Source organism: Mauremys mutica, chromosome 6, assembly GCF_020497125.1.
Source record: "Mauremys mutica isolate MM-2020 ecotype Southern chromosome 6, ASM2049712v1, whole genome shotgun sequence".
NCBI classification, from domain to species: domain Eukaryota; kingdom Metazoa; phylum Chordata; order Testudines; family Geoemydidae; genus Mauremys; species Mauremys mutica.
Window position 1 is genome coordinate 76511539 of NC_059077.1, and position 17086 is coordinate 76528624.

Below are 17086 nucleotides of genomic sequence, written 5' to 3' on the forward strand. Positions count from 1 at the left end.
CTCCCTACAAAAGCAGTTGGAGATTTATTCCTTCCCCAGTTACAAATCAGTATATGTACCTGTCTGCTTATATGTGCCCCTTTCCCCCCACCCCCAATAGAGTGGAACTGCCTTGCTTATAGTGAACTTTATTATAAATGGAATTTCATTATATCTAAGTGGATGGAAAGTTCAGAATTGTTTCAATGCGTTACGTTGTGCAAATTGAAATTCCAAATGGTCTGAACTGATATGAAAAATTCAGTGATCCTGTATTTTCTCCAGTTGGAAACACTGAAGTTCTATCTATTCCCTCAGCTTCCCCTAATTGGAGATCAAGGGCTCCCCCTCTTCTCAGCTGGAGACAATGAAGGCATCCCCAACAACCATATCCCCATTGAGATTGTCCACCTCTGTACCCTGTGCTCTCTCCATCAAGCACTCACCCCAACCTGATTCCCTTTTCAGTGTTCATTCACTCATTTAGTAAAGAATTAGAGAAGCTTTCCTTGGTTTTCTCCATTATAGGATGCACCTGCTTTCCCTCTCAGGAGTCTGAGCTTTCTTTTGAACTGAAGTATTGTAAGTTTAAGGAAAAGTGTTTCTCATGTGAATAAAAACAAGGGATGAAATCCTGCACCCTATTGAAATCAGTGGGAGGCCAAGATTTTATGGAACATTTTGAGGGTCTGATCCTGCTCTCATTTGCAGTGTTCTGTGTCAGAATTAACTCCAGTGTATAGGAGTTATACTAGGTTAAAAACAGGTCTTGATTCTGTTCCTTAAGGATATAATGGGAGACTCCATATGCCACACAGAGTATAAATACACTGGCATAGTAGCATGATATTTATCTTATTGTATGTTGGACTATTTTCCTCAATCAAATGGAGGGTGAGTAAGCTAGAAAGCATGCTCAGTGTCTGGGAACAATAGTTTTGCCTGTGTCACTACAGATCAGAAATAATTATTTATGGAATTTTCCTCTTAAAGGACAAAAATAAATAAGCCATGAGCTTTCAATGTGGGTTGATTTGGATATATCACTTATTCTCAAACTATTAAAAGTACAGTGTATGGAGTATGTAAACACTCTGCTAGTATGGCTGAAAACACTGATACCTCAAAAGAATTATTTACTTCAGTCATGCAATTCGGATGCCGAGGGAATGCTGATTTAGATGTGAGGCCCTTGGCATAAAGCACTGGGCATTAAATGCATGAGTATTTCTTCAGAGCTGCTTAGTTGAAGTTTATCATGACCATTCAGCTATCGCCTAGCAACTTGTGGAAGCAATCAAAGAGCTCTTTGTCCGCAGCCCTGGCAAAAACATTTCTTCACAGATCTCCTTATCAGGATCAAAAGCAACACACAAACTTATCAAAAATACTTTTATTGGATAAGAAAGAAAATACACATTTTTAAATCAAATTATTCATCACCATGTAATACTGGTTATGTCAAAATATCTCTGGCAAACCCCACTAAAATCTTGTTTTCCTCAGTTCATAGCTTTGCTATAAAGCTTAGCTCTCTTTTCTGAAATGTAGTATACAAAATCAGAGCCTGGAGAATTCTTTCTCTTTTTTGTTTAATTTTTTTGAAATTTCTACCCTTCTCTCAAAAATAAGTTAGTTTTTAAGTTATACAGATGTAAAAATTAAAACTAAAATTTCCTGTTTTTAATTTTTTTTGTGTTCCTCTCAATAACTAATAGATGAGATATTTTAAAATATGTAGATAGAGATACAATATGTCATTAAATTAGTATATGTACCTCTCTGCTTATACATGCCCCCAACTCCCAATACAGTGGAACCTGCCTTGATTATACTGAACTTAGATATAATGAAATTCCCTGTATAATGAAGCGGATGGAAAGTTCAGAATTGTTTCAGTGCATTACGTTATGCAAATTGCAATTCCAAATACAGCAGTCACCATTAACAATGCAACATTTGCCCATAATTATGGACAGTAGTATCTGAGATGCAATGTTTTTTCCTTTGCTAAGTATCCTGAAATAATTCTCCACCTGATCAACTTCACCCATCAGAAAACACATGGGAAGAGGAAATCTTTAAAGTTTTCTTCATGGAAGTTTCTCCTTCACCACTATAGGGGGAAGGGGCTTGTCTTTTTTTTTGTTCCTCCATGGCTCAGGTTGGGTCCCCCAAACCTCATTGACCCTATGGGCCCAGGACTCTGCCCCTTCTACACGAATGTCCCCACATAGCATGGTTGTCATAGATCAGTGATTTTCAAACTTTTTTTCTGGGGACCCAGTTGAAGAAAATTATTGATGCCCGTGACCCAACGGAGCTGGAGATGAGGGATTTGGGTTGTGGGAGGGGCTCAGGACTGGGGCAGAGGGTTGAGGTGCAGGGGTGAGGGCTGCGGATTGGGGCCAGAAATGAGGGGTTCAGGATGTGTGAGGGGGCTCTGGGCTGGGGTGTGGCAGGGGGTCAGGGCTCTGGGCCAGGCGTGCAGGCTCTGGGGTGGGATCAGGCTTGAGGGGTTTGGGGTGCAGGAGGGGCTCTGGGTTTGGAAGGGGCTCAGGGCTGGAGCAGAGGGCTGGGGTGTGGGGCAAGGGCTTACGTCCAGCGGCTTCCCTGGCCTGTCCTGGCACCGTGGACTGCCCTGCGCCCTGGAAGCAGCCAGCAGCAGTTCTGGCTCCTAGGTGGAGGTGCGCACGTAGCTCCGTGCAGCTCTTGCCCACAGGCACCTCCCCCCCCCAGCTACCATTGGCCGGGAACTGGCCAATGGGAGTGCGGAGCCAGTGCTTGGGGTGGGAGCACTGCGCGGAGCCCCGTGGCCCCTTCTGCCTAGAAGCCAGACCCGCTGATGGCCACTTGTGTGGCGCAGCGTGGTGTCAGAGCAGGTAAGCACTAGCCTGTCTTAGCAGGGCAGCACCACCGACAGGACTTTTAATGCTGACCAGAGCCACTGGGTCACTAAGCAAGGCGACCCAGTGCCTTACATGCTGCGACCCAGTACTGGGTCGCAATCAGAACTTTGAAAAACACTGTCATAGAGGCTTCTCTGTGGGCAGTTCATAGGAGCCCAGTATTGGGCTCATTATGGACTACGTAATCTCAGAAAAACACTCTGGGGTAGCTGTTGGCAAATGCTGACTTGTTACTAATGACCACTATATATTGAAACTCAACACACCCTAATTGAAACTCTGTGAAAAAATGTTCGCTATGACAAGATCCCACTGTGTGAAGCTGTGTATGATATGAAGGATAACGCACAAATAGAATGAGTTAAGGCAGACAGTGTACAATTTAATTCTGAAATGTGTTGTTTTTGACAGGTGGTGTTACAAACTCATAAACCCAGGCCAGAGTTTTCAAATTTGGGTTCCTAAATAAGTCCATATTTAGGCATCTAACTAAGTGGTATAGTTTTCAGACATGCTAAAATCCCACAGTTCCCACTGATTTCAAATGGGGGTCCTTAACATGTCTCAATATCAGGCCACTTAAGTGCCTAAATATGGACATATTTGTCTAATGTTAGGTACCCAAATTTGAAAATATTGGCCCAAGTTATTGAGAAGCTGGTTGTTTTGTGTCTTAACTGTAGATAAAAGCAGGACAATTAAGATACCTATGTAGGCAAAAAATCAAAAGTGATGGTGGTATTGTTAAGATACAGGAACTCTTTCACCTTATGGCAATAAAAATTCTTTTTGGGTAAATATTAATCAAAGGGTTGTTATTATCTTATGGCTGTTAGGTGACCTGTATCTGGATTCTAATAGACAAATGTTTTCACTACTGTTGGCACTATTTTGGCCCCCTTTTTGACAGTCTTAACAGAGAGGCCAAAGATTTAAGAATCTGGAGATTCACCTTTCCTCTAACCAGAGAGGTGCTCATTCCTTAATTAGATTCAGGCAGTTTGCAGAGCAGTTGTTGCGGGGCTGGAAGGGGTTAGGGTAGGAGAATGACACTGTGCCTGTATGGATGAATAGGGTAATTTATTTTCAAGGATTTTCAGCATTTTACTAACTCTAGATATTCACTTTTCAGTGGTTTTTAGAAGATTTTTCTCAAATATCACATGTGAAACTGTTTTGCCTTTTTTGAAAAGTCTGACAGTAAGTGACCAGAACCATATTTTGCTGAAAATACTTCTAAAGCAAGTTGTACTTGTGGCTGGATTTAATCCATTTTTTCTTTAGCCAAATGATTCATTCAATAGAGGCACTAGAATAATCGACAGTTGCTAATGCAAAGTACTGTAGACACAATAAGGTCTGAGTACCACAGTAGTTGCTTACTGGCATTTAACATGCAGGGGACTTTTCAGAAGTGGATAGAAAAGAAAGAAAATCAGGAAAGTTAGATTTAATTTTGCTGGTTTGTAAAGAAAAAAATGTCTATGATTCTAATTACCAGTTCATGTTATGATTTGTGCCTGTTTCTGTATTGGGCTTCAGGTCATGGCAATTTTATATTCAGTTTTGTGCCAAAAACAGAGAAAACACTGAATGACGGATGTCCTTAGTACTGTGTTGCAGCTAAGCATTTTGGAATGCTCACATGGTGTGTTTTGAAACCTTTTGTGTGCTCTACATTTTTCCATTTGGTGTGAGGCTTAGTGGTAATCAGCTCACCACTAATTAGAAGTCATTCCATGTCCTGATCACTATTGTTACATTAAATTATCTCAGTCCTTAAGAATTTTTACATTCAGAAGAGAAGTTTCTGCAGTAGTTTGCTTTGTCTTGTATATTTTCCTCACAAAGAAGTGACAATGATCTTCTGCTATCTGGAATGATCATTACAGAGGAACCAAAAGCCATTTATGGCGCATTTGGGTTATTTTGCACTTTTCCATTTCATTTCTCTTTGCAGCTGGTAAACAGAACATACTCAGGGTGAAAATGAGGGGTGAACAAGGCCTGGTTTTATAAAGGTTATGGGAGACACCAAAATTTTTTGTAATACTGGAGGCTTGGCTAATTGGGGGCTTCAGCCTTGTGGAATTCTTAAGCTTTGCTAAACTGAAGCTAAGCACCTGAAGAGTTCCTAAATCATTGTGGCTTAACTTCAGTTTTACAGATCTTAAAAGCTCAGCAGGAATGAAGCTTGAAGGTAGAATCTCCTGTAGCTCATATGTTCTGTGGAAGCAGAGCTGCAGCGATGCTTTCCTGCTGTAGAGCTTAGGATCAAGTCCTGCACACAAATAATCAAAGTGGAAATATAAAGGGATCCAGTGTTGTGGAGTCCAGGAAAGGCAGAAGCAGGGAGAAGAGCCTGATTAAAGAATGGGATGAAATCCTGATCCTATTAAAGTCTATGGGAGTTTTGCCCTTGACTTCCATGGGGCCAGGATTTCACCCCATTGTTTGTTATCTGTGGTCTATAGAATCTGACTACTGGTGCTGCTGGTGACATCTCTGTGTATTTAATGGCTTGCAGGTATACATTGTGACAGCGTGTGTGCCGAGGGTCAATGGGGTCCAAACTGTTCATTGTCCTGTTACTGCAAAAATGGAGCTTCGTGCTCTCCAGATGATGGAATCTGTGAATGTGCACCAGGATACAGAGGCACCACTTGTCAAAGAAGTAAGGACAATGCTTTAAAAATTTCTTCCCTTCTTCCTTTTTAAAATATGTGTATCATATATCTCTATGTGGTTTTGCCAATATATGATGTAACAGGCCCACATTCTGCATTTTAATTGTGTTAATATACAAGGGGAAACGAAATGTGCTTTATGTACAGTTATCAAATAATTCCCATCAGTAATCATCATCTTTTTGTTACTATATTTTTATACTTTTATTTATTATTTATATACTGCTATAGTAAAGGGTCTTACAATCAAAGTCCAAAATTTTCAAATCCAAATTTCTAATATCAGGGTCCTAAATCCATATTTAGGCAACTAAATAAAAGAAGCCTGATTTTCAGATGCACTGAACATCTGCATTTCCCACTGAGTTCAATGGCAGTTGCTAGTCTAATTATTACTATTATTTAACAATTATGTTGCAGGAGCACCTAGATGCCAACCAGGCCAGGATCTCATTGTGCTAGGCACTAACACAGTATACAGCACACAAATGGACTGTATGTACAGACATATAAATATGAAAGGTTTTGCAATCTAAAAGACACCACATAACAGAGGAGACAAACAAATGGGCTGAGGTGGGGTGGCAAAAAACAGGATCACAAAAATTATAGGGTGTGCACAATTCTTAACCACCAAAGAGTACAAATCACTATTGACCACCTTCCTAGGTTTTTCAGACTGTATTTTTCTGTTTGTACCATAGAAGAGGTGAGGGAGAGAGATCCGGAGTAGAGGTAGATTTGTGAGTCATAAGCGTAGAGATGGTAGCCTTTTTTTCTGAAGAAGATCACCCCCCAGGGAGGGTTTTGAATGAGAAGAGTAAGGGACAAGGATGGAGACCCGAGAAATCCCCACTGAAAGAGGAAAGGAGAAAGGCCCATCCAATGACTATCAAAAGATAAGAGCAGAACCAGGAGTGGATGGAGTCACAAAGCCCAGGAATGACAGGATTTCAAGAAGAAGAAGAAGAAGAAGATGAATATGAAAACAACAAGGAGTCCGGTGGCACCTTAAAGACTAACAGATTTGTTTGGGCATAAGCTTTCGTGGGTAAAACACCTCACTTCTTCAGATGCATGGAGTGAAAATTATAGATGCAGGCATTATATAATGACACATGAAGAGAAGAAGTGAGGTTGTTTTTTGTGGATACAGACTAACACGGCTACCTCCTGATACAAGACGGATATGATTGACCCTAATATTAAATGCCTGACATTACTGTGGCATTAGTATTCTCTAAGCATTTCTAGTTAAGTGGTGGTAATTGTTCTTTACTATCACTTGCATGCCTCTCAAAGGACTTTTTCAGTAAATCAGTTATCCCAAAAGAAGACTAAGAACCTAGGAACACAAGAAAGGCCATACTGAGTAAGATCAATAGTCCACCTAGCCTAGTATCCTGTCTTCTGACAGTGGCCAATTCCAAGTGCTTCAGAGAGAATGAACAGAACAGGCAATCTTTGAATGATCCATCCCGTGTTGTCCACACCCAGCTTCTGGCAGTCAGAGGCTAGGGATACCCACAGCATGGGGTTGCACCCCGACCATCTTGGCTAATAGCCATTGATGGACCTATCCTCCATTAACTTATCTAATTCTTTTTTAACCTTGTTATAGTTTGGCTTTCACAACTGGAAATGAGTTTCACAGGTTGACCGTGAGTTGTGTGAAGAAGTATTTCCTTCTGTTTTAAACCTGCTGCCTATTAATTTCACTGGGTGACCCCTGGGTCTTGTGTTATGTGAAGGAGTAAATAACACTTCCTTATTCACTTTATCTACATCATTTATGACTTTATAGACCTCTATTATATCCCCCCCTTAGTCATCTCTTTTCCAAGCTGAAAAGTCCCAGTCTTTTTAATCTCTCCTCACATGGAAGCTATTTCATGCCCCTAATCATTTTTGTTGCTCTTTTCTGTACCTGTTTGAATTCTAATATTTATTTTTTGAGATGGGGTGACCAAATCTGCATGCGGTATTCCAGATGTGGGCATACCCTGGATTTATATAGTGGCATTATAAAATGTACTGTCTTATTATCTGTCCCTTTCCTAATGATTCCTAACATTCTATTAGTTTTTTTTGACTCTGAAAACATCCACTCAATGTGCAGCAGCAGTCAAAAAAGCAAACAGAAGGTTGGGAATCATTAGGAAAGGGATAGATAATAAGACAGAAAATATCATATTGCCTCTATATAAATCCATGGTATGCCCACATCTTGAATACCGTGTGCAGATGTGATTACCCCATCTAAAAAAAGATGTATTAGAATTGGAAAAGGTTCAGAAAAGGGCAACAAAAATGATAGGAGTATGGAACAGCCTCCATATGAGGAGAGAGTAATAAGACTGTGACTTTTCAGTTTGTAAGAGATGACGAAGGAGGGATATGATAGAGGTCTATCAAATCCCGACTAGTGTGGAGAAAGTAAATAAGGAAGTGTTATTTACTACTCATAGCACAAGAACTATGCCTTTCTGCCAATACAGCAGTGGCCTGAAGTAATTTAGATTTGTCCAACAAGTGAGAAAAAATATAAGAAGTCAATAATAGCAAAGCCTTAGAGTAAAGTCTTTCCTCTTAAGGATACAACTATCTTACTCCATTCTCCTGTGTATTGTGTTCTAATGTTTTTTTCCAACTACTTATCCTTTAATTTTCAAATCTACATATTTTTCAAACATAATTCATGGAAGTTATTCCTCTCATCCTCTGCTTAAACGGAAATATGTTTGATCTGAGTCACATTCTTGTTTGTATTTGTTTGGCTGGTGTGAAATATAGCCTGAATACATGGCTAGGCCATATTCTGCCACTGAATTACAACTTGTGCAACCCCGCTGACATGAATGGGATTGCTCAGGGTGTGAGTCAGGCCAGAATTTGAGTCACGGTCATTATAGGCTTTAACACATTCAGTGCTGTTTTTCACTGCCACTACTTTATGGTAGTCCATTGTGGCAACATCCTTTCAAGTGCCTGAATGTCACCAGCTACTAACCAGACTGTAGCAAGCTCCTCAGGGTAGGGACTTTTATCTTAGATATCTGCAAGGCATTAAACACTCACTGGAACTAGATAAATAACAATAACCACTAGTTCAACAAGAATGCACCTAGTAAATGGAGCAGAACTGGAAGTGACAGGAAGGCAGCACTGAACTGGTAAACTGTTACCCCATTTAGTTGTTGAAGAAGAATAGATCGTTGTGGGGTAGAAAGTGCAAGAGGAAATGACAGGATCTTCTTTCTGATTTCAGTTTGCTCTCCTGGGTTTTACGGACATCGTTGTAGCCAGGCATGCCCCCAGTGTGTGCACAGCAGTGGTCCCTGCCACCATGTAACTGGACTTTGTGACTGCTTACCTGGCTTCACAGGAGCCCTCTGCAATGAAGGTAAATGCTGTAATACAGACCCTTGCAATGGATACAGTGACCAAGTGTGGCAATTTTTTTCATTCCATACATTCTAGAGTTATCAGATCACATTATCCCAAAGTGGTTTCTGGTTTTGTACATGCAGTTTGTAAATGTAGAAGCTGAAGCCAGGTTGAAGTTGGTTGAAAAGATAGCCCCTAACGTTTGAAAACGACCTTTCTTCTATTTGTGGAGATATCATTATCAAAAGAACCCTCTAGGTAAATGAAATAGCTGTACAATAAATAATATAAATTTGCTCAACTGAATTTATAGCAGCATTTATTTTGGCATTATACTAAATAGGAATTTTCTTGATCCAAGACATCAGATTTCAATTACAAATATTAGGGAAACAATACAAATGAAAAATTCACTAAAATGTTTTAACAGTGTGTCCTAGTGGGAGATTTGGCAAGAATTGTGCCGGAATTTGCACGTGCACCAACAATGGAACATGCAATCCTATTGACAGATCTTGTCAATGTTACCCTGGGTGGATTGGCAGTGACTGCTCTCAGCGTAAGTACCAGTTTTTTTCTTTCTTGAGATATCTTGTTAAACCAATTAGACTAAGTTGAATTCCTTTTAATTTTCTTCTTGATGCTGAGGAAACACTTCGTAACTGACTGATAAATGACAGGGACTTGTATTGGCACCTAGAATTTGTTTGGTTTGTTATAAGAAAAAGAGATGGACAAGATTAAATAAATAAAATAAATAAATAAGGACTCCTATGTTATATGGTTAAGAGATATTTACCTACTTTACATTTCAAATCCCATGTAAAAAACCCATTTGAACATTTGCATAGCAGTTTCTTTATCATAGAATTCAAACTTCATGATTAAACAGTCATGCATTTCCTTCTCTGTCTAGCTACATACCTGGCCCCCATCAGTCTAGTATTGTGAACACCCTATGAACATTAACAGATTTATCCGCAGGACACACTTTTAAATTATGGGAGTATTATTGTCATTATTATTATCCCTGTGTTACAGATGGGGATCTGAGACATATAGATGCTAGGTAATTTCCCCATGATCACACAGGAAGACTGTGGCAAGGCTGAAAACACAACCGAGATCTCCTGTGTTCAGTTCCTTTACCCACAAGACCCTCCTTCCTCCTCTTAAACATTGAAAATTTTCAAAGCATTTTCTTGGTTTGAGTTTTGCAGTCTGACTTCTTATTTAGCATAATTTTTACAGATTTCTCTCTGTTCCTTATTGATGCAGCTTTCATTGATGCATATTTTTTTCCAATGACAGTCTATTCCTTTCAGAGTAGCAGCCGTGTTAGTCTGTATCCGCAAAAATAACAGGAGTACTTGTGGCACCTTAGAGACTAACACATTTATTTGAGCATAAGCTTTTGTGGGCTACAGCCCACTTGTTGTTCAGTCTGTAGATTAGTCTGATCATGCACCAATGAAGTCAATGGGAAATTTTATCAACATTTTACTTTTCTTATGATTTGTACAATCCATTATATTATTAAGTATGGGCTTCCTACTGACACCTATTCCGGGTCTATCTGAATCAGTAATCACTGGCATTAGTTTTCTGACACATGCATTTTCATGGGTAGCAAGGCCTAGTACAAAAGCAACTTGATGGCCCAATCCTGTAGCCTGTACATACATAGCTTCACTGGGACAGTCTCAAACACTAATATGTCAGAATTCAGAAAATGTTGAGCTGTGGGTGTGGGAAAGCTATTCAGTTTCCAAGAAGATGCATCTCATAATAATTTACATTACTTATGGTTTGACTAGCACAGGTTAACTGGCTGTGTCTCAGTGCAATACAAAGTCTCATCAATTTGGAAAAAAAAGTCCATTGGCTAAACTCTCAGAGGCTCTGAACACCCACAACTCCCACTGCTGCTACTACTGGTCAAAATAAAACTTAGGACCTAATGAAGTCAATGGCAAAATTCTTCACTGGATGCAGACTCTCATTCTGTTGTTTTCATCTCCTTACCTCCTTTCTGGGTTATGAGTGTTTGAGAGGAAGCAGTACTTACAGAAGCAATGCAAGAAAATTATGCCAACAGCATGAATGGGGGCATCTATTAAGGCTGTGCTTGTGACCACAAGAGAGGAAGTTTATTTGTTTTGTGCAAAGGCTGTCAGCTCTCATGGAAAATAATGGTTCCATTAATTTCTATCTGAACTGGTGTCCTTCATGAAACCCCTTAGCCTTTTTCTGCATGTGACCTGACATTCCTTCTTGGCTGACCACTAACTTCATGCAGAAATTTTAAAAAATCATCATTACTCTTCACAGCTAATATGGAAACATCAGAAAAAGAATGGACTGAGATTTAAGGAAGAAGATACTTCTTGCAAATGTTTTTTTTCTTTCCTTAATAAAATGAAATTTGAATTGTGGCAACACTTCCCAAAAATACAGGCTATACATATATAAAGCATTTTGCAAATGCAAACATTTAATAAAATATTCAACTGCTGACCTGCCTTGAAGAAGCTAATTAGGTCTCTGGACAGCCAGATCAATATGATATGGGGAAAACACTATCTTACCCTTAACATAGTCAAAATCAGGGATCAAGCTCCAGTGCATAATTTGTTTCTTCTCTCCTGTAAAAATATTAATTCTTTTTTTCCACAGGACTTTTCACAATGAAAAATGACAAAACTCTTTACTTATGCTAAAAATAGAAATTTGGAAGAGTAATTAATCAAAAAATAAGAGGTCATTTTTACAGCACTCACTGCTCTCAATGGGATCTGATTTATTCATATATACATGTAACTTTTCTTTTGCTACAGTGCTATTTACATATAATAATTAGCATTTAGGGAGACATTTTACCATTTTTTCTGTTAATACCATTCAGTACCAAATTCATTCAATGTACCATTTTCAAAGCAGTTTCCAAACCTGCACCAATAATATTTGCAACTGCTGTTGTATGTGCAAGAACCTTCACTTACTTTATTGTTTATAATTAGGGCCCTACCAAATTCACGGTCATGAACCGTGAAATCTGGTCTCCCCCTGTGAAATCTGGTCATTTTGTGTGCTGTTACCCGATATTATACAGATTTCAAAAGGGAGACCAGCATTTCTCAAATTGGGGGGCCTGATCCAAAAGGGAGTTGAAGGGGGGTTTCAAGGTTATTTTAGGGGGATTGTGGTATTGCCACCCTCACGTCTGTGCTGCCTTCAGAGCTGGGTGGCTGGAGAGCAGCAGCTGTTGCCCAGGTGCTCAGCTCTGAAGACAGTACCGCCACCAGCAGTAGTGCAGAAGTAAGGGTAGCAATACCACCCCCCCGCCCATACAATAACCTTGTGATCCTCCCACAACTCCTTTTGAGGTCTGGACCCCTACAATTACACCACCATGACATTTCAGATTTAAGTAGCTGAAATCATGAAATTTATTATTTTAAAAATCCTCTGACCATGAAATTGACCAAAATGGACCGTGAATTTTGATGGGCCCTATTTGTAATGATTTGTTTGTTGGAAGGATTATATTGATTTTTGGTCTGATGGGGACCAGTGAATAAATCAGAGGCCTCAAATCAAGAAACTAAAGCTAAGCTATGGAATCTCTGATTCATCCTGCTTCAGCCATAAAGTTACATTTTGGGAGAGGAATACAGGGATTTAATTGATAACTGGGCCAGGGTACAAATATTTTTCCTCTCTCCCTGTTTATTCTCCTCCTGTGCTAGGATTAGAATGCACAACCTCTCCATCTAGTTCAGTGGAAATCAGGAGGGGTGAAAATTTTCAGTTACTGGAAACCAGTGAAGAATCAATAAAAAAAAAAAACAACCTGATTTATATGACTCCCCCTTTTGAACTATGAGAAACCAGTGATACTGGCCACATAGTACTGTATTGAGATCAGGATCTCGCACATTGATTCTTCTTTCCTGTTTGTGTTTTTCATTTGTTCTTATCCAAGGTAAGAGACTAGTTAGTTTAAAGAAAAATCTAGGAAACTATTTGGTTGAAATTGATCAGACTGAAGAAGGTAGAAAAGAACTATTTAAACATTTGTATGTAGTGCTGCTTTGTGTCTTTACCAGATGAGATTAATTAATTGATTTGGGATATTTTAGCTTGCCCACCTGCCCATTGGGGTCCAAACTGTATTCACACCTGCAATTGCCATAATGGAGCTTACTGCAGTGCCTATGATGGGGAGTGCAAATGTACTCCAGGATGGACTGGCCTTTATTGTACCCAGAGTAAGTGACTCTAATGATCTACTTATGTTGTTGTGTGACTACCAATTAATAGCAGTATTTTCCTTCATTTCTTTTAATACTTCCTGTTTGTTCACTGATTTTTTCCAACACTGTTATGTCATTCTAATCCAGAGGATGTGTCTCATGTCACTTCTGCTGGTACAAGTGATGAAAATTGTAGCCACCTATATTAGTTGGAACTGCTGCATCTGAGGGGGAATTCACCCTTAGAGGAGAATAGGCTATGTTCACACCACTGTCTTCCCTTTGGGTTTCCTACAGAGGAAGGCAACATTCAGTTACAGCCAGGAGTCCACAGGAGTCTCAGCAGCAGAAGCTGGCATGTGCATGTGCTGAATGAATGCTTTCCCAGGTGCCCAGACATTGTCTCCCAACCTGGCCAGAGCTATACACTTCTGAGGCAGCACTTGCTAGGTGTGCGTCCCTGACAAAAAGGCAGTTTGCAGTTACCTTGTACCCCTTCCCCAGCCAAAACCTCCTCTGGGAGGAATTCTGCCACTGGGCACTCTGCACCCAAAATTACATCAGCATTACCCAGGGCTGAATCAAGTCCTATGAAGTGAATAGCTTCAAGTTTGCTCATGACAGTGATTCATAGAGACACGTTCCTCTCCTCAGCAGTGTTGGAAAATGATTTTATTCCAGGTCTCCTATCTCTCTAGCCATTAGCTTACAGGGAACAAGCTTTACCAACACATAATTTAGGTACTAGCATGACTATTTATATTATTTGGAACAAGAACCGAAACTTCATCAGGTCACAATTTTATACTCTACTCTAGAATTGTTTTTGTGTGACTCATACATTTAATACCTGAGATCTCTCTCCAAGAACTTTACATTAATGAATTGGATATTGGAAGTGTTGTGACTAGAAATCTGCATATGAGTACTGAGCAATAGTTCATACAAAGTTTGAGATAATTTTTCTGTTGATTGAAGGAATGTTGTCTTATTTTCCTCATTACAGGTATCATATGATCACATTTATAGCTATTATTTGGCTTATGCTCAAGTCAGATATACTCATCATATTTGATCTCAGCAAAGTACCACTGAAATCTGCTTTGCACGCAGTGCTTTTTAAAGTCACAGCACTCCTTTTTCAATAGCACAATGTCAGAGCGGCAGGAGATAACACATATTATGGGGCAATATGGATAATGCTGTGGAAGACATTCACTGTATTGGTTCAGCTGCCAGCTATCATGGCTCTTTTGCTTCCTGCTGGTGAATAATGATCTGTTTGCAGTGATATGTCTTCTTCATACTGACATGGAACCTTTGTGAGGAGCTGAGATACAATATTTTTACTCATTAATGTTTCAACATCAACTGTGCAGAAAATATGTCCAAAGATTCATTCATCAAAGTCCCCACTCCCTCCTCCTTCAAATGTCTCCTTAAAACGTCTTCCCATTCCAGAAATCCTTCCTGCCTATCTTCTCATCAGCAGCAATCCCCGCATCCTCCCTTACCTGTTACTTTGTCTTGTCTGTTTGTCTAATTTACACAGTAAACATTTCAGAGCAGAGAAGCTCTTCATCTATTATGTTTATAAAGTCCTGTATAAATTAGTGGCACTATATAAATGATTTCTAATAAATAATAATACACCTTTTATATTCCTCATAGAAGATTATCTTCTCTTTTTTTCCTCCCGTTTGCACTGCAGGATGTCCCTTGGGGTTTTATGGGAAAGACTGTGCGTTAATATGCCAGTGTCAGAATGGAGCTGATTGTGACCACATATTGGGGCAGTGCACCTGCCGCACAGGATTCATGGGGAAACACTGTGAACAGAGTGAGTAGAAAGCAGAAAATATTTGTGCATAGTAGGAACAAATGCAAAACTCCCTAGACCGAATACTGTGATTGTGAGTCCTTACTCAGACAAAACAGCACTGACTTCGAAGGGAGTTTTGCCTGAGTAAGGTCCACAGGATTTGGAACTAACTCTATCCAGTGTGAAGTTAAGGTTGTTTCTCCATCTGATGAAAGCCTGAGAGATTAGTAAGACAGACTTATAGTCTTTCTTTAAATCTTTTTGATTGTTTATTTACATTTATATCTACCTTTAAAAAGCTCCTATCCTAGGCTACCTATAGTTGCCTTTGACATAATATTAGAAAAATGTCCATAACTGTACAAAAATAACAAATTAATCCAAACAACTATTACCATCATAACACCCTGATGAAAACTAATAGCTGGAGGACTGAGAGCCAAATTCATCCCTGGAATAGCTCTATGTAAGTCAAAAGAGTTACCAAAGGAAGGCATATAAGGCACATTAAATTTTCTATACATAGGGCCTGATTCTCCTTTCACACATACTAGTTCTACCCCGGTTTAACTTCACTGGTTTCAGTGGAGTTACATGAGAGAGAAGAATGAGGCCCAAAGGCTCACACTTGTGTTGGCCTAGTTTTTGGCAGGGTCAAGAGAGTGGTGCTTCTATGCCTAATACATCATATTACCCCCCAAATTGGCTCCAGTTCAGAAGATCAACACAGGGCCTACCCACTGTATAAATCTCACTTATGCCATGTTCTTAGTGTTTAATTAGCACTTGAGTGGTATATAAGCCTTTTGTAGGCCCTCTGCACAGGGCTCAATTTCACATGTGTAGAACAGGCTTCCAATTAGGTATAACAGATGTTGTTTTTTTTAAATTAACTAACATTTTTGTGTAGAGCCTCAAAAAATGTTGACAGAACAGTTTTCTCTCAGAAAATGCAGTTTTATCGAAATTTCAATGTTTTGCGGGAATGTTTTGATTTTGATGGAATTTTCAACAGCAAAATCTCAAAACAAACCATTCAGACTTTCTTGTTTCACTTTGACCATGTCAAACGTTTCATTTTGATAAGGTGAAAATGTTTTGTTTTGACTTTAGCATATTGATTCATTTTGTTTTGAGTTTTATATTAATTAAAACATTGATTTTAATATAGCATATTCATACAAATTACATTTAATATTTTATATTATAAAATGTTTGACATTATTGAAACAAAATGTTTTGATGTTAATGCATGGAATTGTTTCTGAATTTCAGCTCTGTGGAAAATTTCAAAATTTTGGCTTTTTGTTTTGATTTGGAACAAAACCAAATATTTAAATATTGGAATTTTCCATGTAATAGATATTCTCTTTTCTGATCAGCTCTAATTTTGGGAGAAATAAAACATGGACTTAAATTGCAATAAATACATAAATAAAAATTAAGAAAGCAAACTAGTTTTCCCACCCTCCCCTTCCAAAAATGTCTAAGAACTTGACAAAATTTAAGCTCCAAAAGGTTTGCCAATTCCTGTCTGAAAGAATTACACTTTTGTAATCCAGTTTTGTTACAATAAAGCAACAAGCCACAAATGTATGAAGGTGTCAATATAAAAAGAAGCCAAAGCTATCAGTAAAGTGATGCTAATGACATGATTAAAGAGACACTTTTAATCAGCACTGTATTACTGCACCTATTGCAATGCTTAGCATCACCACACCTAAGTTTCTTTGTGTATCTAGCCCATAGTGCCTTATTCTCTACTGCCTTGTACCATAAGTGGCCTTTTAAACCTGTGCCATTATGATTTGGAGACAATTTACATTCATTTTGCATAGATGTAAACAAAGAGCAGGGCAGTAGAGAATCAGGCCCGGGTATCCACATGTGAACATAATATTTTGTTTGTTTCCAGACAGGAAATAATTTTAAACAAACAAGTGATTTTCTTGCCTCCTAGAGCTCCAGCACCAATAACACATTGCCACCTGCTGGTCACTTATAAAAATGTACCTGCTTTACAATGGCAAATCTTTAGGGTGCTTA

The 17086-nt window shown here is 39.1% G+C and overlaps 1 protein-coding gene across 1 annotated transcript in view; it reads left to right on the top strand.

The window, feature by feature from the left end:
- Positions 1–17086, top strand: part of MEGF10 (multiple EGF like domains 10) — a 148309-nt gene that overhangs the window by 119999 nt on the left and 11224 nt on the right. The window contains exons 14-18 of the mRNA XM_045022148.1: positions 5416–5562; positions 8844–8978; positions 9393–9521; positions 13105–13233; positions 14930–15058. Of these exons, the coding sequence (XP_044878083.1) occupies positions 5416–5562; positions 8844–8978; positions 9393–9521; positions 13105–13233; positions 14930–15058 (669 nt within the window). The remainder of the gene's footprint in view (positions 1–5415; positions 5563–8843; positions 8979–9392; positions 9522–13104; positions 13234–14929; positions 15059–17086) is intronic.